At 53.4% G+C, this 26,581-nt stretch overlaps 1 protein-coding gene across 12 annotated transcripts in view; it reads right to left on the bottom strand.

The window, feature by feature from the left end:
- Positions 1-26,581, bottom strand: part of SIPA1L3 (signal induced proliferation associated 1 like 3) — a 227,432-nt gene that overhangs the window by 36,776 nt on the left and 164,075 nt on the right. For all 12 annotated transcript variants that reach the window (XM_064581035.1, XM_064581037.1, XM_064581032.1 and 9 more), the window contains 5 exons: positions 25,452-25,726; positions 17,265-17,516; positions 16,341-16,478; positions 6,787-6,911; positions 1,306-1,424 (listed from right to left, as the gene is read on the bottom strand). In XM_064581035.1, coding sequence (XP_064437105.1) covers positions 1,306-1,424; positions 6,787-6,911; positions 16,341-16,478; positions 17,265-17,516; positions 25,452-25,726 — 909 coding nt within the window. The remainder of the gene's footprint in view (positions 1-1,305; positions 1,425-6,786; positions 6,912-16,340; positions 16,479-17,264; positions 17,517-25,451; positions 25,727-26,581) is intronic.

Below are 26,581 nucleotides of genomic sequence, written 5' to 3'. Positions count from 1 at the left end.
TCACCCTGGACCCTGCTTCTGCTCTCACACCCATGTCCAGCCCCACAGCAAATCCTGTGGCCTGCACCTTCAAAGGGGACCCAGGACCTGCCACTTCCAGTCCTCCACGGCTCCAGCCTGGGCCCGTCCACCACCAACCACCTCCCACTGCACCACGGCAACAGCCTCCCCCCTGGTCCTCCGGCTCCCAGTTTGTTCCCTACATGCAGCCGGAGGGAGGCTGTGAACATTTCATGCACCATTTCATGTCCCTTCCCTGATTAGAACCTTCCTGTGGTTCATCTCACTCACCGGAAAAACCAGAGTCCTCCCTGAGGCTCTGCGCAGTCTGGCCCCATGTTCTGGCCTCTAACTTCATCTGCCCGCTCCCGCCTGATCATTCTGCTGCAGCCAAACAGGCCTCCTCGCTTTCCTCTGCATGGGTCAGACCTACCCCCACCTCAGGGCCTTGGCACCTGCTGCTCCTTCCGCCTGGAAGGCTCTTCCCTCAGGTGTGTTCATGGACTGCCCCCTATTTCACTCAGGGCTTCAGTCCCCTCCCCAGAGGTCCTCACTGACCACCTCACCCTAAAGCAGCAGCGCCTGATGCTCTCTCTTCCCTGAACTGGGCTTTGGTTTTCTTTCATAGCAAAGACCAGTTCCTACAGAACTGTTACAGAACATGTGTGTTCATCTGCTTCCTGCTCGTTGCCCCCCCTGGGATGTCAGCTTTGTGAGCACAGGGGCTCATCTGTCCGCTCCACCACTGTGGTCCCAGGGCCCAGCATGTGGTAAGTGCCCACCAAACTCCTGCTGAATGAAGGGATGCAGAGAGACTGCCGAGTGCTCACCAAAACCACCTCCTTTTCCTGGGCACACCAGACTACGTTTCCCAGCCTCCCCTGCGCTGCGGTGTGGCCACGTGATGGAGTTTTCATATGTAATGGCCAGTGTGATAGAAGCGGAAATGATTTATGCCATTTCCAGGCCTGGGCCATAGAGACTTCCCAGCCGATCCTCTCTTGCTCCCACCCCAATCTGCCAGAAAGAGGCAGGGACCCAGCAGAGGGCTCTGAGGCCCTAAGGGACAGCGAGCCTGGGTTCCAGAATCACCATGTGGAAGAGGCTCACTGGCTGGTTCCAGACCAAGCAGTTATAGCCCCTTTGCTAGAGTGGAGGAGGCGAAGGTGGAGGACGTGCTCATGTGTGGCGTTCAGAGGCCCACACCCCGGTGAAACTGGCCAGCCCACAGCTGTCAGGGAGGCGAGGCAGCTGGCTCCTGAGGCCCTGGCTCCCCAGGATTAGGCAGGCGGGGCCCAGACTCACTTTGGAATGCCTGTTGGGGGAATCTGTTCCTGCCGCGTCCTGCCTGGAGGCGTGCTTGCTCCCACCGCTTCCAGCCATGGCTGAGAGCCGGGCCTGGGCAGGCACATGCCACAAAGGCTCTGCAGGAAGACAGGAGACACATCAGTGGTTAGAGGTGACTCAGGCCCTGGCCTGAGTCCACCTGAGGAATCTGGCCCTAAAAATGGTCCCACCCCTCTGGCTCAGCTCACACAGAACCATGACCCCATCAACTTATGTCTTGGGGTAGAACAACACTCACTAATGAAATACTTACCAGGCACTTAGTATGTGCCAGACATTATCCTAGTGCTTTACATGGGTTAATTCGTTGAAGCCTTAGGACCCCTCCATCGTCACCCCCAGAGAAGGTTGAGCACATTTTCATCCTTACTGGCCATTTGAATTTTCTATTTTGTGAATTACCTGTTCATTTCCTTTTCCTATTTTTCCAGGGGATTGATGTCTTTTATCTTATTGGCGAGTAGCGTTCTTTATGTACACAAGGTAGCAATCCTTTGCTGGCTAAAGGTGCATAACTTATTTCTTTAAACAAAAATGGAATCACACTAAGCCTTGTCCTACAATGTGACTTTTCACTTTACATTACACTTACACTTGCTTTTCACTTTATAGCATCATAGTACATCGTCACATAACTGAACATAAAGTTACCTTGTTTTTAATGGCTGTATAGCATTCCATCATGTGAATGGATGTCACTTTTTTTTTTTTAGATTTATTTATTTATTCATGAGAGAGAGAGAGAGGCAGAGGGAGAAGCAGGCTCCCAAGGAGCAGAGAGCCCGATGTGGGACTCGATCCCAGGACCCTGGGATCATGACCTGAGCCGAAGGCAGACGCTTAACCATCTGAGCCACCCAGGTGCCCTGGATGTCACTTTTTAAACCAGCTTCCTACTGAGGAACATTTAGGTTATTTTTAATTCTTCCTTACGACAATGTTTGGGTGGCTTTTCCTCTATGTGCAGCCTTGAGCAAGCGTGGGATTGTGTTGGGCCAGAACTCCACAAGTGGAGTTGCTGTTGGAACCAGGTAAGATAGGTTTAAAATTGGGACAGCTGGTGTGGGTGTAAATGACTACATTTCTAGGTAGTCAATGTGTTTCAACTCAGCAACTGACCTTAAAAAAAAAAAGTACAGCTCCAGTGGAGGACCAGTTAATACCTACCAAACACAAATGCACGGACAGAGGGACAGAGGACTGGAACCCTGGTGGTCCAACCCCAGGGGCCACACTTTTGATCAGTGCTGTGTTGAAATCAATGATAATAAAGATGACCATTAAGCACATGACCCGAGTTAGGTAATACCAGAACTGCTTTGCACACATTACCTTGCCAAGTCCTCCCAATAATACTGCGAGGTGGATATTACACCACTTCCGAAAGATGAAGGATGTCAAGACTCTGAGAGGTTAAGTACCTGGTCCAACGTCACACAGAAAAGGCCTCAGACTTGTGCTGTCCACCCCTGCACCCTTTCTCTGTGTTTCCCCAACAGGGACAACACTAGCAACGATGGAGAGTATGTGTCTGCAAAACAGCCATCATCATTCTCTTAATGATGGGCTGGGGTCTGTGCTGAGAGGGCTGTGTGGGGGTGATCTCACTGGACCTTCATACCACGCAGGAAGGAGAGACGGTTAGTATGTCCACCGCAGAGGAGGGACCTGAAGCTGGGACAAATGAGGTCACCACCGAGGTCATGTGGCTGACTCTGAGCTTCCCACAGGGCCTGTTGGAGCCTAGCTCACGAGCACAGGCTGCTGCCTCCAGGGCAGCCCCAGTGCACTGTGGGCCCATGTTCCTGCCAGGGAAGGTTCCTGCTCTGGTATGCTGGGCGGGGCACTCAGGGCCACCGCAGAGAACAGCCTGGTTGGCACAGTCAAGGGTGTCCTGTCTATGTGGTGGCAGGGAGGCTGCCCACTTCTACCTTCTCCACCTCCGGAGACGGTTTTCCTCCATAGAGCCTCCCACAGGCCCGGGAGGTACTGGTTTCCTGGGAGGTGGCCAGATCATGCTGGAGACCATGTTTCTACAGAGAGCCAAGCCTGTGGCAGCCGCATCCAGCCTCAACTACCACCTATAACGTTGGTGACTCCCATCTTTCCCTCTCTGGCCCAGACCTCTCCTGACTTCAGACTCGTGTATGTGGCTGCCTCCCAATGCCTCCTGCTGAACGTGGCCAAAGCCAACTCCTTATCTTCCCCCAAATCTGCATCGCTCACTGTCTTTCCTACTCAATCCACGTGGCTCCACAGTGTCACCCTCGACTCCCGTCTCCTGTATCCACATAGAGGATCAGGAAATTCTGTCAACTCTACCTTCCAACGACCGTATTTAGAACCTGCCCATCTCCCTCACCTGCGTCCCCGCCCTACAAGAATCTGTAGCCAGAAGGCCCCTGTAAACACCTGAGTCATCCCTCCTCTGCTCAGATCAGATGATAGGGTGTCACGGATACCCTCATCCCTCCTCTGCTCAGAAGGACCGAGCTCCTGTCCCACTTTGAGCAAAGGACAAAGTCCCCCCACAGGCTCTGGCCCCGTCACCTCCGACTTCAGCCTCCGCCACCTCTCCAGCCACACGGCCTCCTTACTGTTCCTCCTACACGCAGCTGCTACCTCAGTATACCTTGACTATTCTCTTTCCCCGGAATGTTCTCCTCCCAGCGGACTCCTTTGCCTTTTTCCAGCCTTGCCTGAAATGTGATTTGCTCAGCGATTCCCCCGAAACCTGTCCATTTCTCTCAGCACTGTGTTACAGTTTCCACTTGTTACTCAGCCTTCATGATGCTCATTTATCACTGTGTGCCCGTCTGCTGTCCGTCTCTCCACCAGCCTGTCAGCTTCAAGAAGGCAGGGAACGTGCCTGTCTGGCTCCCACTGTGTGTCCTGGCACCCAGGCTGGTGTTTATCATTAGCGACATGTCAAATGAATGGAGGGATGAAGGGCCAGATTCCTTTCCTCCTGGGCTGCCCCAGGGTCCTCGGCTCTGCCCTTCGCAAGCCCTGATACTGAGCTCTTCCTGGTTCTCTGGACCAGCCCCTGGTGACCTCTTGGCTCTCCTGCTGGAATGATCTCCCTTGTCACGGGACAGACATGAATTTGGCTGACTCGGGGCAGCTGGTGACTCAGGGGCCACCTTCCCAACCTGGGTGCTCTGAAGCTTGAGAAATGCTCACGCCTGGCAGGTGAGGGGCTGTGGGTGGCATCTGTGGATGCTGGGGGCTCAGGGGTTCTAGCACCCAACAGGTCTTGGTTCCATCTAAATCATGCCTCTCACCAGCAGGGACCTCGGACCAGTGACAACCTTCCTGGGCCTCATCTTCCTCATTTCTAAAATGGAGCCGTAGAAAGTGCCCACTCTGTCGCATTTCTGAGATGATTAAATAAGAGGGCACGGGGAGTACCTAGTACAGCACTGGGCATCTAACATGTGTGCAGAATCATATTGCTGTTCCCAGGATTGCTATCATCTGATCTGGGTAATTCCCCACGTCTGTCATGGTGCCTGATTCTCCCCACCCTGAACTACCTTGTCTCTGTGTCTTCAGCAAATTCTAGGCTTCAGGATGATTTCTAAACAGATTGCCCTGATTTCGGGGCGGGCGGGGGGGCGGCCGCTGGTGTTAAGTCAACCTGTAACACAGTTCCAAGGAAGTAAAGGGGGAACCGAGCTCTAGGAGAGAAGAGAGAAGGGAAGGACAATGGGGAGTTTCCGTGACACCCTATTTGGGTGAACACTGGAAAAATGTCCTCCCCGTTTTACACTTTGGTGTCATGAGATCGCCAAACAACGCTTTTCTTTTTCTGAACGGCGGGGGGGAGAAAGAGATGCAGATCTGTGTGTGTTGCAGGAGAGAGCACAGAAGGGCGGACAGGGGCAGGCAGGGCCGTGCCGAGGAGGGAAGCAAGCCGTGTCTGCAGGCCCCAGGGGCAGCAGAAGGGAGAGCGAAGTCGGGAGGGTGACCTGCTTGCCCGAAGTTCAACCATTTTCCCTGGTTTAAGGGAACCATGGGGGTTGGGGTGCCAAGGAATTCCCAGGCCGCTAATCCTGGGACATGCAAGCTCTTCCCTGCCCCACCATGCCTGAGGGGGCTGGAGACGTGCTGATGTGGTCATCCCCTGGAGCTGCCTGGAAATTCCTGAATATCTAAAAGGACAGCTCCATGTCTCCCTCCTCCAAATGTCAAGGCTCTTTGACGCTTCATTTGTTTTCTTTCTTTTGAACCCACCCATCCATCTAGCAGTTCTCAGGCTTCGGAGGGGCTACAAGTTTGCTGTGTGAAATTATATGTCAAATATTCATCTAAGTGTACATGCTCATGACTGATTAATCACACAGAGGAGAAGATGCTCAGTCTCGTCAGGCACCAGGAAAATGCACATTAAAAGTGCAAGGCAATGCCACTAGGTGCTCACTTCTAGAACAGCCGAAGTGAAAAGGTGGGTGAGGACACGGGGCAACCAGAGTGCTCCTCTGTCACTGGCAGGAGCGTGACATGGTTTGTCACCCTGGGAAAAGGGGTGACAGCTTCTTACAAAGTTCAACACGCGACCCAGCCATTCCACTCCCAGGCAGACATGCTACCGAAGTGTGAGCGTGTGCTCAGCACAGGCAGGTACGAGAATATTCCCAACAGCACTATTCTAAGCCGTCCCTGATTGGAAACGACCCAAATGTCCATCAACGCCAGAATGGAGTAATACGTCGTGGGTCGTTCATACAGTGGAATACGCCTCGGAAACTGCACTGCTCCAGACGACCATGTGGCCGATGCTCAAGAGGGCGATCCTGAGCGACAGAAGCCAAACACGCACACACGATGCGTCTAGCCTGCAGGGGTCTGCTTCGTATACATGAAACGCAGGAAGAGGCAGAACTAAGTCTGGCTGTGAGAAGCAGGGCAGGGGCGGCCTCTGGAGGCGCCGACTGGGAGGGGCCCGGGGGGCTTCTGGAGGCTGGCCGTGTTCGGCCTCTCACCCCAGGTGTGGGGCGTGGGGCGTTCACTCCGTGACAGGTTATCACTTCAGACACTCAGGATCTGGGCTCTGCTCTCGGCATTGGCCGTACATCCACAGCAGTGGGAAGAGAGCACAGGAGGGGTTATGTAAGGAAAAGCCTCAGAACACAGTCGGTTCTGCTCCCCTGACGGCACCGCTTTTGGTCCACTTTCAGCTGTTTCCCCGGGAGGTCGCCACCCCCGCATCACACATCTGGACGCTGGCTCCCGAGGGAGTGCCATCTGCTGATGCCCCGTCTGGATGGAGGAGGATCAGGCTCACTGGTCCGTGCTGCTCTCTTGGGTGACCTCCCTCCAACAGCTTCCTTTTGGGTTCTACCCATCTCTGACACGAGGAGGGGTGTCACCTGGTAGATTAGAAGAGGTCCTGCGGGGCAAGGCGGGCGGGCACAGCCAGCCTTGGGGAGGCCCTACCTGGCTTCTGACGCTCCATGGTGCTCTCCTGGCTGGTCAGGCCGCCCGAGGAGGAGTCGCTGGACATCCCATCATGGCTGAAGTGGGGATCAAAAGACAGCAGTGGGTGTGGGGCGGCTGCATACCTGCAGGGGAGTGAGAGGCAAGCACAGGGTGAGGGGCTGATGTGACAAAAACCACCTGAGCCGGAGACTTGCTCACTGGTGGGTTTTAAATACACTGGAGGCTCCGCGCGGAGGGGAGGCTAGATGAGTAATCCTGGAAACGTGCTATTAGCGGAGGGTCAGGAATGAGTCTTGCCTGGGAAGCACGCCAGGGAGCGCAGGGCCATGCGGGGTCCTCCAGGGAAGGCAGGGCAAAAGCCACTAGGGCGGAGGCCCTACCCGTAGGTTCCTCAGGGGTCTTATTTCTTGGCCGTGAAACGGGATGAGCTATTGTTAGCAGCCCCACTTCCCAGGCCTGTCTCAGGGCTAAAGCATCTGTAGGTACAGGGGCCCTGGCCTCTTTCTCAGCCAGGGACAGTCCCTTCCTAGCCCTGAGCTGCCGTTTCTCTCAATTGTCAAGAGGCGATCGCAGTAGGCCTTTCCTCAAAGGACCGACTGATGTCCTGTGTCCCCCACACGTAGCCCAACGCTGACGCACACACCGAGCTGTGACAATGTGCCAACAGGCCAGAACGCTGTGCCTGTCCCCCTGTTGGAGGAAGGAGCTGCGGGAGAGAAGCTATGTGCTCGGGCTCCAGAATGAGGCAGAGTGGGCCTCGAAGCCCAGCACCATCCCTTACTAGCTCTGCGACCTTGGTCAGGCAAGTGCTCATTAGTCTGAGCTGCAGTTTCCCCATCTGAAAAATGGGATAATGACATTTTCTACTTCACAGGGTTGCAGGGTGGATGAAATACCAAAGTTATCTCCTGGACAGAGATTCTCCTGGAGGCCGGCTCTGTACACTCGCAGGGAGGGCTGAGATCTAGGGAAGGAAATGGCAGAAGGCTTTCCCTGTGGCCTCATGTCCCAGGGGCACTGGTTCTACGCCCTGGAGTGAATCCTTAGGGCGCCTCCAATGTCCATTCCACCTCAGATCAGAGCCAGTCATGACTGAAACCCTTCTACCCGCCTGGGGTTGGTTCAGGGACAGGCAAAGGACACAATTTTGGCTAATGTGACGTGAAAGGATGTGAGAGTTATAAAGACTCTCAGAAAACATGTCTGGCCCTCCCCCTGGCAAGCACACAGCAGGACTGGGGTCTGGGCCTGGTCTTGTCAATGAGCTGTGAGGGAAGTGACCCCAGCAGCTGAGGTTCCAAGGGATCCCCTGCCAACCAGCAGCTGAAGCTGCAGTGTGGGTGCGGGATACACCTTGGCTGATTTAAGTCACTGACATTTTTGGGTGTTTGTGACCGACACGGGGGAAGTGTGCTGAGGAGGGTTTCCGGGAAAAGTCTCCCGGTTCCTCAGAGACATGACGAGGAAGAATGGCTGCTCTCCTTCACCTAGGTATTGCTGGGTCCAGACAGAACACCACGAGCTGTTGTCGCCCTCCTGCTACCAGCCTGAGGATGAGACCGATGCTGAGGGCAGAAGACAAGAGGTGGGAGGGACGGGGGCCTTGATAATGTGGCTGAAATGCTGGATTCACCCTGCCTGGAGCCTGACCTACTTTTTTTTTTTTTTTTTTAAGATTTTATTTATTTATTTGACAGAGAGAGGGAGACACAGTGAGAGTGGGAACATAAGCAGGGGGAGTGGGAGAGGGAGAAGCAGGCTCCCCGCCGAGCAGGGAGCCGGATGTGGGGCTCGATCCCAGGACTCTGGGATCATGACCTGAGCTGAAGGCAGACGCTTAATGACTGAGCCACCCAGGTGCCCCGAGCCTGACCTACTTCTGAGACTCCTTTTCTGTGGGAGAACACATTCCTACAGTGTTTGAGCCAGCCAAATTTCAGTTACTTGCAGCCAGAAGCGCCCCTGTACTTGGGAAGACTTAATTGAGTCCCCATTAATAGAGCTGATTTTGTGATTTCCCCATTTGGTTCCTTTTGTCTATACTTGTAACTGCAGGGTCATCCTGCCAGCCTGAAGCCACAGCTATTTCTGCAAAGACTAACTCTGAGCCCCTAGGCTTCAACGCCTCCCGGGCAGCAGAGGGGTTGCTCTGGAGGAGAAACTCTGTTTCTACCCATCTGCCAAGAAAACACACATTCTCCCCACCTGCCCAAACCCTGACCTCCAATTCCTCCAGGGAAGGAAGACAGGGCCGGAACAAGAAAAAGCAAAGCAATCTGCAATACTGACTTATCGGTCAGCCAACTGCCTGGTATAATGCGGCTCCACCACGGTGGGAAACTGAAGTGTTGACGCGTTTATTCCATTTTCTCAAGATGTCTGCATCAAATCCCGAGTGCTGAAGGACAACGTCAGTGGCTGCTGGGGTCAGCCAGAGGAAAGCGGAAGGTCTGAGTGGAGGCTCCCGCAGTCTCTACTCCCTGCTTCTGCCTCGGTAACGGAACCCCGGCCGTATCCGGGGCCGCAATGTAACTGGTTAACAGACTGCATTTCCAGGCTGTCTTGCAGTTCCGGCCAATGAGATGAGAGTGTCGCATGTGACTTCCAGGAAATCTCTGGAAGTGTGCTGTGGATGCCTTTGCCTCATCTCCTCCGTAAGGCTGAAGCTGCAGCAGCCACCTTAAGACCGGGAGGCAACAGGCCACGGTCGGCGGGGCACGGGTGAGGGGGAGCTGGGGTCTCTGACAACATGGGGGAAAGAAAGAAACTGTCTTGTCTGAGTCAGTTTTCTCTCTCAGGCAGCTAAACCTAATCCTGACAGACTGTCTGTAGCTGGAAGTATTTCAGCAGGCTTCACCGCTCAGCTACTGTCCTCCATGAAGACGACCTGTATTTTGTGCAACTGTGTAATTCTCGAACGAACTTTGTTAGCCTGATGTAATAAACGGGCCTATGCTGCCCATTCTTTGGGGGTGCAGATCACAGCCAAGGCCTGATCAAGCCGACTGGAAATCTGGACCTGCTGGTCTCTTAGCATGCATGGCTCTGGGCAAAAATCCCCAGAAGAAGCGAAGACCAGCGCTGTTGTCAAGCTCATCTGAGAAACGTTAACATCTTCTATCTTTTCTTGGAAGATGACATCACGTTAGAGATAAGGGGTTTGGGTTTTGGTGAGAAACTCACTGTAGTTTCAGGCATCGTCAGGCAGAAGCTGCTGCGCTGACTGACCTGGGGAGGCAGGCAGGGAGCACCTGCAGGGAGTGTTAGCAGGGTCGGGCTGCCGGGATGTTGGCTTTGAGCCTGGTATTTTCCTCTATGGCCACAGAGAAAAGTACCAAGAGAGACGTGAACGTGGGCAAGAGCCTCTCCGGAGGGGAGGGCTCCAGCCTGCTCTGCCAGTTGCCTACATGGACTGATGGCACAACGCATGGGTGAATTCCCAGATGACCGGGGAGAGGGTGGATGGACGATGTGGCCATAACTGGCCACCACGCCAACAACCATCAACCTTCTTGGTCTCTGCTGGTGAAGCCCAGGTTCCGCAGTGGCGGCCATCGCTCAGTCATGTGACTTGAGTAAATCCTGACAGTTGCAGATAGTCGTGCGGGTCCAATGTGACCTGCCAGGGGTTGGTTGAGGGGTAGGCAAAATGACTTAGCTCCTTTACTCTTAATACCGAAGAGAGGCTCTTCCCTCCTTTTCTGCAGGGCACTGATTCTGCTTGGGGCCCCAAGAGCCATCATGGGTCACAAGTGGAGCCAGGTCCCTGAGGATTTCCCTGAAGAAGCCACCCCACCTGTGGACCTACTATGTGATGATAGATCTCCTTAGTGCCTCATGCCTTCTCGAGTTAGGTTTTCTGTCACCTGGAGTCAAATGCCTCCTCACCAATGTACCACTCTTTATGGAGCTGGCAGAGAAAAACAGGGGAAAAAAAAAAAAAAAAAGCCAGCCAGGGGGTCTGGTGAGCAAATGCCTAGGGTCCAGTCCAGCCCTGCAGGCTTGCTGAGCCGGGCACACTATTCTGTCCTAATGCTCCATACGAAGTTTGGTGGTCTGCTCACTTTGCGAACGAGGGTGGCCAACTCCTGAGGACAGGGAAAGCATCCACCAGCCTCTGTCCCCCAGCCGCCAGGACAGGCGCTGCATGGGGCAGTAATGATCCTCAAGGTTAAGGAGCACTTACTGTGTGCCAGGCACAGTTCTGAGTGCTCTAGAGGGTTTTCCTCCATGAAGATTCTCAGTGCTGCTCAGGGATAGACATTTTACATGGGAGCAAACTCGAGGTTCAGAGAGGTGAAGCTGCTGGCCCACACTTACGGGGCAGATAAAGGGCAGGCCATCTTACCACCTTGTCTCCCAGTGAATCTAAGATGGGCCTGGGACAGATTCTGAGCATATGGACCCCCACGATCCTAAAAGCTTGATGAATTCGGCAAGTAGCAGGCCCGCTGGAGACAGCAGGATACAGAGGAGTCCCGAGTGGGGGAAGTCCAGGGTTGCGCAGGAATGTCTGGCCGGGCTCACACGGGTTCCAGGATGTCACGGGGAGGCCGTGCGGAGAGGAAAAGGGAAAGGAGCTGAGGCTAAAGGCCACTGGGGCAGTCCTGGCCAGCTCCCGGGCCTTGTACCACAGGCTGGTGACCGGCTGTGAAAGACACTTCTGAAGTTTTAGGGGATGTATCATGCTAGCACCCTTCTGCCAAACTTGGGACCCAGATGTTGACAGAGATGAAGTGTCACTGTGGGGTGGGGACTCCAGAAGGGACCGTGTATTTTACCCTGATTTGGAGGATAAGCTCAGAGTCCTTTGGCAGGACAGGTCTCGCTCGGGTCAATGTCCTCTCTCCAGAATCACATGGGCCTGGGTTCCTGTCCCAACTCTGCCACTTCCTGGAAGAGTGACCCTGACCAAGGGGATCCACTGAGCCAATTTCCTCTCTGTAAAATGGGATAATTAAGTACCCACCTGTGGAGTCCCTGGGAGCACTCACTGAGATCATGTATACAGCTCAACAGAACAGACCAGGGGAGCCAGAAACAGACCCACACAAACGTGCCCACTTGAGTTCCCCTTCCAATGATCGTTCGCTTTAAGGAGTAAGAGCGATGCAATGGAAGAGGGAGAGCCTTTTCCAGAAATGGTGCTGGAGCAAACTGGACACTGTCAGCAGGCCAAAAAGGTAACATCAACCTAAACCTCTCACCTTATGCAAAAATGGAACTCAAAATGGATCACGGACTTCAATGTGAAATATAAAACAATAAAACATCTAGGGGCACCTGGCTGGCTCAGTCTGTGGAGCATCCGACTCTTGATCTCTGGGTTGTGAGTTCAAGCCCCACGCTGGGTGTTGAGCCTACTTAAAAAAATAAATAAATAAAACTACTAGGAAAAAAAACAAGAAAATCTCCAGGACCCAGGTCTAGGCAAAGAGTTCTTAGACTTCACACCAAAAACGTGAACCATAAGAGGGGAAACAATGTAACTTGGACGTCATCAAAACTGAGACCTTTTGTTCTGCTACAGACCGTTAAGGAGACAAAAGGACTTTAAAAAAAAAAAAAAAGAAGACAAAAAGACAAATTAAAGACTGGGAGAAAGTACTTGCAAATCACACGCCTGACAAAGGACTCGTGTCTAGTATATACAAAGAACTCTCCAAAGCTGAAAAATGTTGAATCCAATTAGAAAATGGGCAAAAGACAGGCACGGACACTTGCTGAAGAGATACACAGTTGGCCAATAAGCACACGGGAAGATGCTCAACACCATCAGCCATTAGAGAAATGCGTATTAAAACCACAACGAGGGCGCCTGGGTGGCTCAGTTGGTTAAGCGACTGCCTTCGGCTCAGGTCATGATCCTGGAGTCCCAGGATCGAGTCCCGCATCGGGCTCCCTGCTCAGCAGGGGGTCTGCTTCTCCCTCTGCCCTCTTCCCTCTCGTGGTCTCTGTCTCTCATTCTCTCTCTCTCAAATAAATAAATAAAATCTTAAAAAAAAAAAAAAAAAAACACCACAACGAGATCTCCTTACACGCCTATCAGAATAGCTACAGTGAAAACCAGGGAGGATACCCAACGCTGGTGAGGATGCGGAGAAGCCAGATCACTCATACACTTCTGGGGGCTTGTGGGGCGGAGGGGGGAGTGTAAAATGGTAAAGGCACTCTGGAAAACAGTTTGGCAGTTCCTTTTAAAACTAAAAATGGACTTACCACATGGTAAGCAGTTGTACTTTCTTCTTCCCCCCCAAGCGCTTTCCTCTGTGCAATGCAGAATAGTCAGCACACCCATTCACTCAAGTAACGCTGTCCGCTGTGTGAGAGCATCGCTCCCCCCACGCCCCCAGCCTCACTGGGGCACAGCTGACAAACTGCAATACGTTTCAGGTGTACGAGGTGATGATTCGATATACGTACACGCACAGTGCAAAGTGATAACCGCAATCATATTAACAAGCATTCTCTCTCATGGCACAGAGTTACCCTGTTTTGGGGGATGATGCTGAAGATTTCAAATGCACGGCACAGAATTATTAACTCAAGGCACCACGCCTACACGTACATTAGATCCTCTGAACTTGCTCATCTTGTACTGGCAACTTTGTACCCTCTGGCCCAAATCTCCCCATTTCCCCCACCCCAGCCAGCCACCACTCTACTCCACCTTTTCTAGGAGTTCAACTTTTTGTTTTGATTCTCTGTATAAGTGACAGCACCCAGTATTTGTCTTATTCTGTCTGATTTATTTCACTTAGCGTAATAACCTCCAGATTCGTCCATGTTGTCACAAATGGCAGGACTTCCTTTCTTTACGGCTGGATAATATTCCACTGCGTGTATACATATCACATCTCCTTCATCCATTCATCATCGGTCAACGGATGCTTAGGTTGTTTCCGTATCTTGGCAAGCAATGGTATTCTTGGGCATTTGTTCCAGGGCAAGAAAAATTCACTTTCATGCACGGTCAGAGGATGAACGTTTGTAGTAGCCCAAGCCCAGAAACCACCCAAATATCCTTTGATGGGCGAATGGTTGGTTATACGTACTAGGCTAGTTCCACACCACGGAACACAGCTCAGCAATGAGGAACTGACTGCTGATGCACACAATGGTTTGAATGAACCTCAAGGAAATTATGCTGGCTGAAAAAGAATCTGCAAAGGATGTATACTGTGTGATTCCTTTTATATAACAGTTATAAAATAGCAAGAGTTAGAGATGCAGAACAGATTAATGGTTGCCCGAGATTCAGGATGGGGGAGGGGAAGGGTGTGGCAGGACGGAGCTCCGAGGTGCTGGTATGGTGTGTAAATTGTGGTGGTGGTTAGACAAGAGCACACGTGTGACCAAACGCACTCACCACACACACGTGTCCATGTGCAACTGGTGAATTCTGAATAAGCTCTATGGACTGCACCAATGTCAATGCCTTGCTTTGCTATTTGCATGGGGGAGGCTGGGTGAAGGGTTCATGAAGCTCCCTGCACATTTCTTCGTGACTTCCTGTGAACCTATAATTATTTCAGAAAGTTTAAAAATAATAATAATATAAAGGAGAGGGACACCAAGACTCTGAAACAAAAAAATGCTCCCTGGATTTATCAGTAACATCATTCCCACCACGTCTGTTCTTGGCCAATCACTTGGTACCAAACTGTCATTTCCAGCCTCAGCTGCTGCTGCCACCCAGGTGTTCCCACACGCCAGACTCCTCTCCATTCCTCCTGCATTCCACACTGTTCTGCTTACTCCTGTCTGTGGCCTTTGCTCTGTCTAGAAAGACTCTCTCTCTTCTCTGCGGCAAACTCCTACTGACCTCTCAAAGCCCTGTTCAAACGCTGCCTCCTCCAGGCAGCCAGCCTAGACCTCCCTCTTCCATGGCCTGAGTCTACCAGCGCGTTCGTCGGGGTGCGCATGGTTTCCTGGGCGCTCCCTCTGCCAGCCAGCGGCACCGAGCGCAGGAACCCCTGGTAAGTGAGTATCTCAAACAGCTTTCTATGGGCCCGGCAACAGACAGTGCCTGAGATCCACCGCTGAATGAAGGTTGAATGGTGGTGGCCGGGAAATGGAAGAGGAGTCTGTTTTCCCCGATTTTACAGCAGAGACTGAGATCCAACAATGGTTTAGTTCAGTGGCTCTCGGCGTGTGTTCCCTGGGCCGGCAGCCTTGCGCGTTCTACACGCCAGACTTACCAAGTCGGAGCCTCAGGGGGAGGCCCGGCCCCTTTGGGGTGATCTGGAGGCATGCTGGAGATCAGTGGAAGGATCCCTACCCTGACAGCAGGGGGTCTCATTTAAACCAACTCACTCCCTCACCCCGTCCTTTCACCAAATAGATACCGAGGATCTACCACGGGTCAGCCTCTGTGCTGCGTGATGGTCCCACAAAGACGCACTGGGAGGGTCCCAGATCTTGAAGAGGAGCTCACACACACACTCTTGACCTGGCTGACGGAATGGAGAGCACTCAAGGTCACGGTTGGGAAATACACAGGGAACTGAGGGGCACAGTGGCAGCACCTCATCTAGTGCAGGGGGAGGTTCGGGGAAAGCTTCCCAGAGGAGAAGCATCAGCGCTCAAGTTGGCAGGACGGGGGAGTGTGGGGTGAAGAGTGTGAAGAATCTGTAGGCAGAGGGAGAACACGGAGGCGGGCTCTGAAATTCAGACAGCCTACCCAGGGAAGCGAAAGCGGCCAGTGAGGCTGAGGTGTGGCTGAGTGAGGCTGGAAAGGCGGGTGGGGCCTGGTGGCCACACCGAGGTGCTGAGGCTATGTCCTGAGGGCTGGGGGACACATGGGAGGGTCTGAAGCAGGGGACAGACATGGCCACATATAGAAAGATCCCCCTGGCTGCTGAGTGGAGGGTGGACCACAGGAGATGGGATGGAGGCTTGGGGCTCAGGGAGGTGGCCAGGGTGGGGCACTGGGGAGGAGGAAGGGGTGGGGCGCAGAGCTGCTCAGGAGGCCAAATGGATGGTCTGCAGTAGGCAGGAGGAGGAAGGGAGACATCCAGGAGGAAGCCCACGGCTCTGGCCTGAGGACAGGGGAGGGGCTGCCCCTGACTAAGTCAGGGATCCTGGAGGACCAAGGACACAGGGCACCAGGGAGCCATGGAGGAGTTGGGAGGATCCCTTAGGCTGCCAGATTGGAGAAAGGCTCAAGGGGACAGGACTGAAGGCTGAAAGGCCAGGAAAACTGGGTGATGCTGGTGGCCTGGTCCTGGGGAGGCGGAGCTGGAGAGGTCGCTGAGTGGCCACGCCTTCTAGAAGGCAAATGGTCTTGCTTAAGCAAGTGATTCAGGTGTCAATAACATGCCAGCAGAAATCCTGCCTTGAGGAAAGCCGGCGGTGAGTCGTGCCCAGGGCAGCTTGGCTCTAAATCTCAACAAACAGCTAGTCTTCCTGGAGGTCCTCTGATGACCTTCAGGGATCCAGAAACTCCATCAAATGGCAAATAAACTTGTAGGGTCTGTGCATTTCCTGGGGAAGAGGATCCCCAGTTCTCATCAGATTCCTTAATTTGGAAAGAGTGAAGAGATTCTGACCTTTCTGGGGATGGCTTGTATCTTGTGTAGGTGGCCGAGCCGGGGGTGGAGAAGCTCCCAGAAGGCTGTCGGTAGGGAGGGACTTTGTCGGCCCCTGCTGGTGATGCTGTGTAAGGGGTTTCCGGGAAGCTGACGGGCCTGCAACAGAAACAGGAGGGATGGCGGAAGGCTGGGTGAGTTGAGGATACCCCTGCCCTCAGAGGAGGGAAGACAGACCTTTCCCTCAGGCCCAACCACATTCCATCTGCTTCGTCTACCATGCTCCCATCAGGATGCAGGGAGAGCTGCTGAGAGCAAAGGGTGGTGTCCGGGAGCCGGGATACCCTTTGCCCTCCCTCTCCCATTACAGCTGTGCCTGCCCCTCAGCTTCTGAGGCCCTGACAGAGGCCTGACGGGGGCCGCTGAAGCAAGATGCACCTCTGCAAGTTGGATTCCTTCATTTCTTAGAAATTTTTATTTTTAAATAAACACTACCTTCAAGATAATTTATCTGCAAGATACACACCATCATAATAAAACAAACTCCCAAAGCTACCACCCAAACCAAGAACTAGCATGGCAGCACCTCTACACGCCTACCTGTGGGCTTTCCCCCTTCCCACTTCCCTGCCTCCCCTAGGAAGTGATCACTACCAAGAAGTCTGTGCTTATTAGTCCCTTGAGCTTTCAAAAAATATATAGTTTTAATCATACATGGTATGGTGGCTACCCAGCCTCAGACACCGAGCTCCCCAGCACTGGGCCCTCACACAAGAGGCTTGTAATGAAAATTTAAGGGAAGGAAGGGAGGGAGGGAGGCATAAGGACGGGGAGAGGAGGAGAAAGACAGAGAGGAAGAGACTGGACAAAAGAGGGAGGAGGGAGAAAAGGGCAAAGCAGGGATGCAGACTGGGACACTGGGTGGTGCCCCTCATCAGTCCTTACCTCTTGCTGTGCAGGGGCTGGGGCTCCCGGAAGGGGACCATGGGGGTCTGCTTTGGGGGCCGGCTCAGGGACTGGGCATGGCCGGGAGCACTGGGGTTGGCCCACTTGGAGGCTGGTAGAGAGTTGTGGGAGGCAGGCCCGCTCCACTGCCAGGGCACGTTGCTGCGGTATGGGGGCCGGCCCCCGGGAGGCATGCTCTCTGGCTCCGTCTTGGGCTCCGAGGTATTCATGTCGTAGGTCTCCAGCCACCCCCTGGGAAGAAAAGCTTCGTTACTCAGAAGGGCCCCGACCCACCAGCACACGTACCTGCTGCCCAGGAGAGACCAGTGCCTCGTCACACTGGGCTGGGTTTTCTGGCCGAATCTGAACCATGAGGGCCTATTTTAAAGGCCGAGTAGGTACCCTTTAAGTTGGTCTGAAACTTAGCAGCTCAGAGAAGTCAGTCAGGACAGGGCCCAACCCAGAGGCTCTGACCGCTTGGCCCTCTCTCCCTCACCTCCTCACTCTCTCTTCGTCTTTCTTCCTCTCCCTTCTCCCTGACCCAGGCTTCAAGTGGACCAGTGTCCTCCATGGAATGGCTCAGCAGCCCCCTCCCCGCCCCTCCCCTCCCTGCAGCGGTACTCGGGGCCAGAAAGGCGGATGCCCTCAGAATCAAAGGATAGTATCTGCCTTGTTCCAAAGAAGCTCAAAGGCAGCTGGAAGAGGAGCAGGTGACCTACTTTGCAGGGTGATTTGGGGAAAAAAAAAAAAAAAAAAAAAAAAGCCATGAAACCCAGAACCTTGAAATAGATGCAGGAGGGCCTGTGACTCCCCCCAGACCAGGCGGGCACACACGCCTCGGTGTTCCTGGCTCGAGGCGGGGCGGTCCGCAGGCTGGGCTGGCCTTCTCCACCCCTGCTGCAGGGCGGCACAGGAGGGGGCTCCGAGCCCTGGGAGCGGGCCGGGCTCACGAAACCCACCTCCCAGCAGCTGCCGGAGCGGAGCCTGGAGCCCTCGACCCCGAAGCTCTCATGCCCTCATCAAGCTGAGCCTCCGCGGATCTCCTGGGTCCTTTGGAACCCAGGCAACTTTCAGGACTGGCTGATGTGGTGGATTTGGTGGCTGGGGGCTCAGGACATGGCTGCTGAGGAGTCTTCAGAAGGTGACCCAAGGAGGTGCTCTGGCCCCTGGGCCCAACACACTGTGCCCTTTGGCACTATCAGGGTCAGAGCTCCTTCTGGCAATCTCTCTGGGTTGGTAGGTACCAACGCCTCACCAGGGACCATGGGAGGAATGACAACAATACAAACGGCTAGCAGAACCCATAGCTATGCCAGGCCCAGGTGGAGGTGGACGAGGGGACCATCACGGCATCACTGCTCTTGCCTACTCAGCTCCTGCACCCCATCACCTGGGAACAGGTCTGTGTGCTCTGTGGGGCTGACCCCACTTCTTGGCTGCAGGCGTGAGAATGTCACCCAGGCCTGGCCAATCAGAAACCTCTCCTCCCCCTCCCCCGGATACCATGATCGGCACAGGATTGTCACGTGCCCCATGTGCGGTCAGAGACGGCGTCAACTCTGGAACTGTTTCTGGAACTAATGGGGGAAAGATCTGGTTCACTGGGGCTGCTGCGCTGGGGAGTCCTAAGCTGAAACTGTGAAGAAGGGTGGGTCACCTTTGTCCCACGAGAATGACAGCAAGGTAGAAAAGGAGACAGGTGATAAAGATTCCTGGTGAGGGCGTCTAGGTCCCTGCATCTGGCCACGTCTAAATCTTGCTCTGTCTCCTAGTTTGTCAGGTATAGAAGCCAGGAAAGTCTGTCTTTTGCTTCACCAGGCTTGAGCTAGTTGGTTCTGTTGTTGGGAACCAGAATCCTGATCACTACAACCACACTTTCGAGAGAAGTGAACAGGCACAGAGAAGCTAAGTAACCTGTCCAAGGTCACACAGCCAGTAAGAGGTGGAAACTGGATTTAAATTCAGTAAGTTGACTCCAAAGGCCACAACTTTAACCACCGTGCACACGGGCCCCTGAAGAGCGGTTTGGGAGCCAGTGAGATTTCTCGAGTCCCGGTCTTCTCTCCCCATTACTGACAGCGTGGACTTTGGCCAGGAGCCCTGGGCATGATCTCCAAGAGGGAAACATTATCCAGTCATCTTGAAGGCAGCACAGGGTAGTAGAGAGCCAGGGCTTCTGGGCCAGATGGCCAGTTCAGACCCCAGCCTGCATGGCCCTGGGCGAAGGATTTCCTTCCAGAACCTGTTTCCTCATTTGTAAGACGGTGGCTGCAGGCATTCTAGAGCACTAGGAGAGAGTCTGGTGCCTGCGAAGTGCTTAACAAATGGGGCCTTGGTACTGTCGCCTTTTCCAGCTGATTCTGTGGCCAATCTGCCTGCTGTTTCCATGTGCTCAGAGGCCAAGTCTCCCTTCTACCTTCTGAAGTCCAACCACATCCCGCTGGGGGCTCTGGAACAGATCCTTCCCCATTGGTCTGAGAACCAGCAGCATACACACCACCCTGAGAGCTCAGCAGAGGAACGCAGATACCTGGGTCTCAACTCAGCCCACCGGAATCAGAGTCCGCCTTGAGCTGGGGGCCCGGGAATCTGCATTTTACCAAGCTGCTGGAGATGATTTCGACACAAGACAAAGTTTGAGAAAGTGGGACAAAACTGACATCCCTGTCCCCGGGGTTCACCTACCAGAAGCCACCACAGCTTCCAGTTTCTTATATGTTCTTTCAAAAGTATCCTATGCAGGGGCGCCTGGGTGGCTCAGTCGTTAAGCGTCTGCCTTCGGCTCAGGTCATGATCCCAGGGTCCTGGGATCGAGCCCCGCATCGGGCTCCCTGCTCTGCAGGAAGCCTGCTTCTCCCTCTCCCACTCCCCCTGCTTGTGTTCCCTCTCTCGCTGTGTCTGTCAAATAAATAAATAAAATCTTAAAAAAAAAAAAAAGTATCCTATGCAAGTATTTCTATGCAAATATTATTTAAAACAGGAAAAAAAAAAAAAAAGGCCAGCACACTTAGCTCCAAATACCATCTTGCTTCCCCCTCCTGGCCCCCCAACTAACGATATTTTTTTTTTTAAAGATTTTTTTTATTTATTTATCTGAGAGAGAGAATGAGATAGAGAGAGAGAGCATGAGAGGGGGGAGGGTCAGAGGGAGAAGCAGACTCCCCGCTGAGCAGGGAGCCTGATGCGGGACTCGATCCCGGGACTCCAGGATCATGACCTGAGCCGAAGGCAGTCGCTTAACCAACTGAGCCACCCAGGCGCCCCAACTAACGATATTTCTTACCGAGCCCTCTCAGTACAAACAAATTCACTTTATTTCCTTTAAACAGTCAAATACTGTTCCATCACATGGATGACCTGGGATTTACTCAGCCAGTCGGGCCTAAATACCCAGTGCGGTGGATATTTAGGTTGCTTCCAGTCTCGACCAACAATACTACAGTAGAGAGCATGCTCTAGCCTCAGCCGGGTGTGGGAGATGTCTGAGAGAGGACACCCCCCGGCTCACAGACCTCTTTTCCTCACTGCCTCCTTGTCCTCAATTCCCAACAGCCAAGTTTCTGGGGGCCATGGGGACTCCTTTCTTACCCCTCCTGCTCACTCACTTGTGGGGTTTCAATTTCCCTTCTCCAGGAAGAGTTTACAACCCCCTTGACCAGAGCTCCTGAGTTCAACTGAAGGGGACAAAAGCATCCCAGATGGCCTTCCCCATCAGGAAGCGACAGAGAAGGTGAGATGAGAGCATTCCTCCTGAGCCCGTGCAAGCGGCCAACGTCACGATGACCATCTCATCAGGCAGTGGGACGTTCTCCCGGCTACCTGGCCCAGCTCAGCTGTGGCGAGCGGTGCAGCGCTCACTTGAGAACCCCCGTCTGATGGCCTGGGAGCGTGCGGATGATCCAATCTACTATTCAGTGTCTGAAGAGTGTGGGGTCTAGATGCACACCATGCAGAGCCTGGCTGGTGGCAGGGAGAGCATCTCTACCTGTCCCCATGTGTCTCCACTCATGGCTTATTTCTTTTTTTTAAGATTTTATTTATTTTTTAGAGAGTAAGCGAGAGAGAAACAGCATGAGAGGGGAGAGGGTCAGAGGGAGAAGCAGGCTCTCCGCCGAGCCGGGAGCCCGATGTGGGACTCGATCCCAGGACCCTGGGATCATGACCTGAGCCGAAGGCAGACGCTTAACCATCTGAGCCACCCAGGCGCCCTCATGGCTTATTTCGACATTTGAGCTAGGAAGCCAGGGCTGCAGCAAGAGGCTGGGAGAGACCCCAGAGCTGGGGTGATCAGCTCTGCAAATGAGGTCGGCCAGACCCCTCTGCATTTGAAGAACAACAAAAACCATGCAAGTCCCAACCCACACCTGCCCTTGCAAACAGAAGATCCTGTTTCAGTGGCTGCTTTGCCAGCGGGATAGGGTGATAGCTTTTCTCCTAATGAGGGCAGGCAACAGGGCTCGTCTGTCTGGTCACACCCTCCCTGGCCTGGTCTCCCCAAAGCCTCCACAAAGCTGGAGAAGGGAGCCTGCAGACTTTTACTTTTGTTTCCACTGGCCCCTACCTGCAGGTCCAGGGACGTCTTTGTGGCCTCCAGCGCAGAGAATCCTCCCACAGGCGGCCTGGCTTATCGTGTGCATGCGCATGGGTGTGAGGGTGTGTGCAGAGTGAGGCAGAGCGGGGTCTGCTGGGGAGCTGGCCTGTGGAGTTACTTGGGCTTGACTTGTCCCTGCAGAGCCTGGAGCGGGTGTGGCTGGGAAGTGGCGCGATAAGAGGGCTGAGAGAAGGGGACGCCTGGGGCTTGACTGGAGTCCCAAGGGGAGACTGGGGAGGTGGGTGAGGGAAGGCCAAGCCCTTGGTTGCAGGGTTTAGGCGCGCCCAGAACTGCCCCGGGCCAAGTTGGGAGCAAGCAGGAGGGGGCGAGTGGAGCAAGCACAGCTGGGCATGCGCACAGCTCTCGCCAGCTTTCCGCCGCCGAGCACCCCGCAGTTAGGAAACCTGGACTGAGGTTTGTCTGCCACTTGGTAGCTGTACAACTCTGCACAACTGATGGGTCCCCTCGGGGCCTCAGTTTTTCATCTGTAAAGTGAGGGTCGCGTGTCACCTATGTCAGCCTTCCCCTTGGCTCACTCTGCTCCAGACCCTCTTGGCGGTCTGGCAACAAGCCAAGGCCCTTTGTCCTCACTTTCATAATGGCCACTCCCTCCCTGCAAGACCCTTCTTCTGGCTCCTTCTCACCTTCAGGCCTTCCCTGATGACCTTGTCCAAAGTCAGGCTCTGCTCTTTCCTCACACCTAGTATCTCACAGCTGGTGTCTCTATAGCGCCCCCTACAGGCCAAGTGCTGTTCTAACTGCTTTATTTACAAAGCTTTTCTCCAACCTCACCACCATCTTTGGGGAAAGGATCTATCACCATCCTCCTTTTACAAATGAAGAAACTGAGGCACAGGATATGAGGCCACTGGCCCAAGGCCACGGTTTACTATGAGCAACAGCTAAGAGTCAAACCTCGGTGATCTCACTGCAGAGCCTGCCTTCTCACGATGCTCAATTGCCTCCCTCTTTTGCTATGTGAAATCACCACATTCCCTTGTTCACCGTTTGCCTCCCCTGATCCATTCAGTAGTTCCATGAGGGCCAAGGCCTGACTCCTCTGTGCAGCTGTGTGTCCAGCACTTGGGATGTAGTGATTCTCTGTGTCTGGCCACCGCTGGAGGTCGCTAGGGCACCAACTCACCATTCTAAAAGCTGCATTTACCCTGCCTTCCCCATCTAATAAATTCTACCCCAGAGTAACCAAATAGTTACCGAAGGAACGTTCTTTTTAGAAGGATTTCAGCCAATAAATGAAGAAGGAATGATGGAATTGAGAACAGTACTCGCTACTCTGTGACCCATGATGAAATAACTGATTGAGGCAATAATGGCCCATGGCTGTTGAGGGGGACAGTGTATGATGACGGGTCCAAGTGCCACCACCTAACCCTCTGCCCTCAGGGTCACTCACGGAGGGCAACCAGACATGTGGTGCCTCGTGACAGATACACACCTGGGAAGTGTCGTTACCAGAAGAAATTTAACCAGCACTGGATCAAGCTTCTACATCCAACTCCAGTGTATAGGAAATTTATGTGCTAGAGGAACAGGGTAAAGGACACCAGGGGGATGCAAGCAGCTAAACGCAGGAAGTGGGAAATTCTAAAGGATAAGTGACCTGGGTTTCTTCCCAAAATAAATTCCAAGGGGGGAAAAAAAGTGGGAGGGGAAGCTTATAGATTAAAAGAGTCTGAAGAGACCCATCAACCAAATACAACAGGAACAGCCTGATTAACGAAACAATTCTTTTTAACAAAGATCTCTCTGATACAATAGAAAGGTAAACACAGATGGGTAGTTGATACTTACTGGTAAAATTTTTCAGTATAGTCATAATTTTTTAGAGGTTCTTATAAGGTAGAGATACATTCTAATCACTGGGACTTCTTCAAATAATCCAAGGGAGGGAGGGAGGCACAGAGCTTGGAAAAACCCCAAAAGCTGGCCTTGTGGTGAAACGGGGCTTGGTACACTTTCGACACACTTGAAATGTTTTATTAAAAAAACAAGTCAGGGGGCGCCTGGGTGGCTCGTCGGTTAAGCGACTGCCTTCGGCTCAGGTCATGATCCTGGAGTCCCGGGATCGAGTCCCGCATCGGGCTCCCTGCTCAGAGGAGGCAGAGAGAGTCTACTTCTCCCTCTGACCCTCCTCCCTCTCACGCTCTCTCTCATTCTCTCTCTCACAGATAAATAAAATCTTAAAAAAAAAAAAAAAAAAAGAGGCATCTGGGTGGCTCAGTCGTTAAGCGTCTGCCTTCGGCTCAGATCATGATCCTGGAGTCCCGGGATCGAGTCCCGCATCGGGCTCCCTGCTCAGCGGGGAGTCTGCTTCTCCCTCTGACCCTCCCGTCTCATGCTCTCTCTCTCTATCTCATTCTCTCTCTCAAATAAATAAATAAATCTTTAAAAAAAAAAGATGAAGAAATAAGGGCCTGGGTGGCTCAGTCTGCCTTCTGCATCTGCCTTCTGCTCAGATCATGATCCAGAGGTCCTGGGATCGAGCCCCACATCGGGCTCCCTGCTCAGCGGGGAGTCTGCTTCTCCCTCTGATCCTCTTCCCTTTCACGCTCTCATTCTTTCTCTCTCAAATAAATAAATAAAATCTTAAAACAACAACAACAACAACAACAACAAGAAGTCAGGGGCGCCTGGGTGGCTCAGTCGTTAAGCGTCTGCCTTCGGCTCAGGTCATGATCTCAGGGTCCTGGGGTCGAGCCCCACATCGGGCTCCCTGCTCTGCAGGAAGCCTGCTTCTCCCTCTCCCACTCCCCCTGCTTGTGTTCCCTCTCTTGCTGTGTCTCTCTGTCAAATAAATAAATAAAACCTTAAAAAAAAAGAAAAAAAGAAAACGAAAAAAAAAAAACAAGACAAACTTTCCGTTGTCTTCCCACTGTATGTGGAGTAAAACCCAAGTCTGTCACTGTGTAAGCTCCCCTGAAGGTTGCCCCACCTCTCACCCCTGTTCCAGCCACACTGGTCTCTGCTGCACGGATGGACACGCCACACACACTCACACTTCGGAGACTCTGCAGACTCTGTTGGGGACGCCCTGGCCTGGACAAGACCACATGGCTGCCTCTGCCCAGTAGCCTTCCCTGACCCATGAGCAGCTCTCCCACCACACTGCAGGCCCTTTATCCAGCCTGCTTTAATTTTCTTCTTAAACCTCATTACTGCCTGTCCCTGCCTCTAGAACACAAACTCCAAAGGGAGCAGGCACTCACTCCATTTTGTCCCTGCTGTCTCCCCAGCACTTCGAATGGAGCTTGCACCTTGTTAGAGGTGCAATAAATACGTGCTGAAGAAATGGATCAAGTGCAGTGTGTCCTCGGGGCAAGTTACTTTTAATGCTCTGTGCATCATCTAGAAAATGGGACTGATGAGGGTGCCCACCTCATGGGACCATTTTGGACATGAAATGGGACAGTGCTCATTTGGACAGCTTCAACCGTAAGTGGCACGCAGTGGGTGTTTGACAGATGTCGACTTTCCCCAGCACCATTCTTCCTGCTGAGAAAGGGCGTCGGGTGACAGTGCTCTGGAAGCCACCACCCCCTCACCCGGCTCCCACCTTGCAGGGCAGATGCCCTTACCTCCGGGGCGTGCCATCGTCGAAAGGCGGGATGATGACCACCTTGACGGTGACAGAGGTGCGCAGGAGGTCTATCATCTGATCGTGGGTCAGTGTGACCACGGCCACCTTGCAGATCTCCACCAGTCGGCTGCCTTGCCGGAGGCCGGCTTGCCAGGCAAACCCGTAGTCCTCTACCTCGGCCACCGTCCCGTCGTACTTCACGTGGAAGCCCAGCTGCCCGAGCCCGTTCCGCCGCAGGGTCATGTCCACCGTCTCCCAGCCATTGGTCATGACCTGTGGGCAATAGGCAAGCTCTGGATGACCCCTGCACAGATTCCTCCCCGCCTTCGGGGCCAAAGACCCTGCTGACCCCCATCCCTCCCATGTGATGCCAGGATATAGGTGTAAACACCCACCCAGTCCCAGCCTGGGCTCTTGACTTCTGAAGAAACAAGGATAGGCAACCATGTGGCTTCTTAGCCAGGAGCGACCGTGGCAGTCATGAGCCATGTTCTCCAAGTGCCCCTGGCCTCCCCCTTCCCCAGATAGTGGGATTACACTTCTTGGCCCCCTTGTTGGGGGTGGGCTCTGGGACTTGTTTTGGTCAATGAGTTGTGAGTGGAACTGTCAGGTGATCCAGGGTGGGGCATTTAATGCCAGGGCGAGACCCTCTGTAGGCCTTTCCCCTCTGCCACAGCTACTGCGATTGTTCCAGAGAGTGGCTGTTTGTGGTCAGCTGGGGTCCCAGAGTGAGAACAATGTGGAGCAGAGACCCCTGCTGAACCTAAGCTTGGACATTGAGTGTGAGCAACAGATAAACCTTTGTTGTTTTAAGCCACTAATATTTTATCCTGATCCAATGACTCTAACCAAAGTAGTCCGGAGAAGCAGCAGACCAGAGACCTGGGATCTTCTCTGGTTGGGGGCTCGCGCCATATTCTTTACTTCATGGCATCATTCTTAGAGGCACAACCCCTTCCCCAGTCTCCTCCTCAGACTGTCCTCCAGCCTGGAGCTGACCAGACCACACCAGGCCTTGCTTCCGATTCACTCCCTGCTTCATGTGTGTGTGACTGTCACCATGATCACGTGTTACTATGGATAAGAGGACCCGCCAAAGAGAACCCCGGTCCCTCAGCGTGTCCTTAG

This window comes from Mirounga angustirostris, unplaced genomic scaffold, assembly GCF_029215605.1.
Source record: "Mirounga angustirostris isolate CCGP_5_RB_7025 unplaced genomic scaffold, mMirAng1.0.hap1 SCAF_16, whole genome shotgun sequence".
In the NCBI taxonomy this organism is placed as follows: domain Eukaryota; kingdom Metazoa; phylum Chordata; class Mammalia; order Carnivora; family Phocidae; genus Mirounga; species Mirounga angustirostris.
Note: the sequence above shows the minus strand (reverse complement) of the source record. Positions and strands in the feature narration are given on the sequence as shown.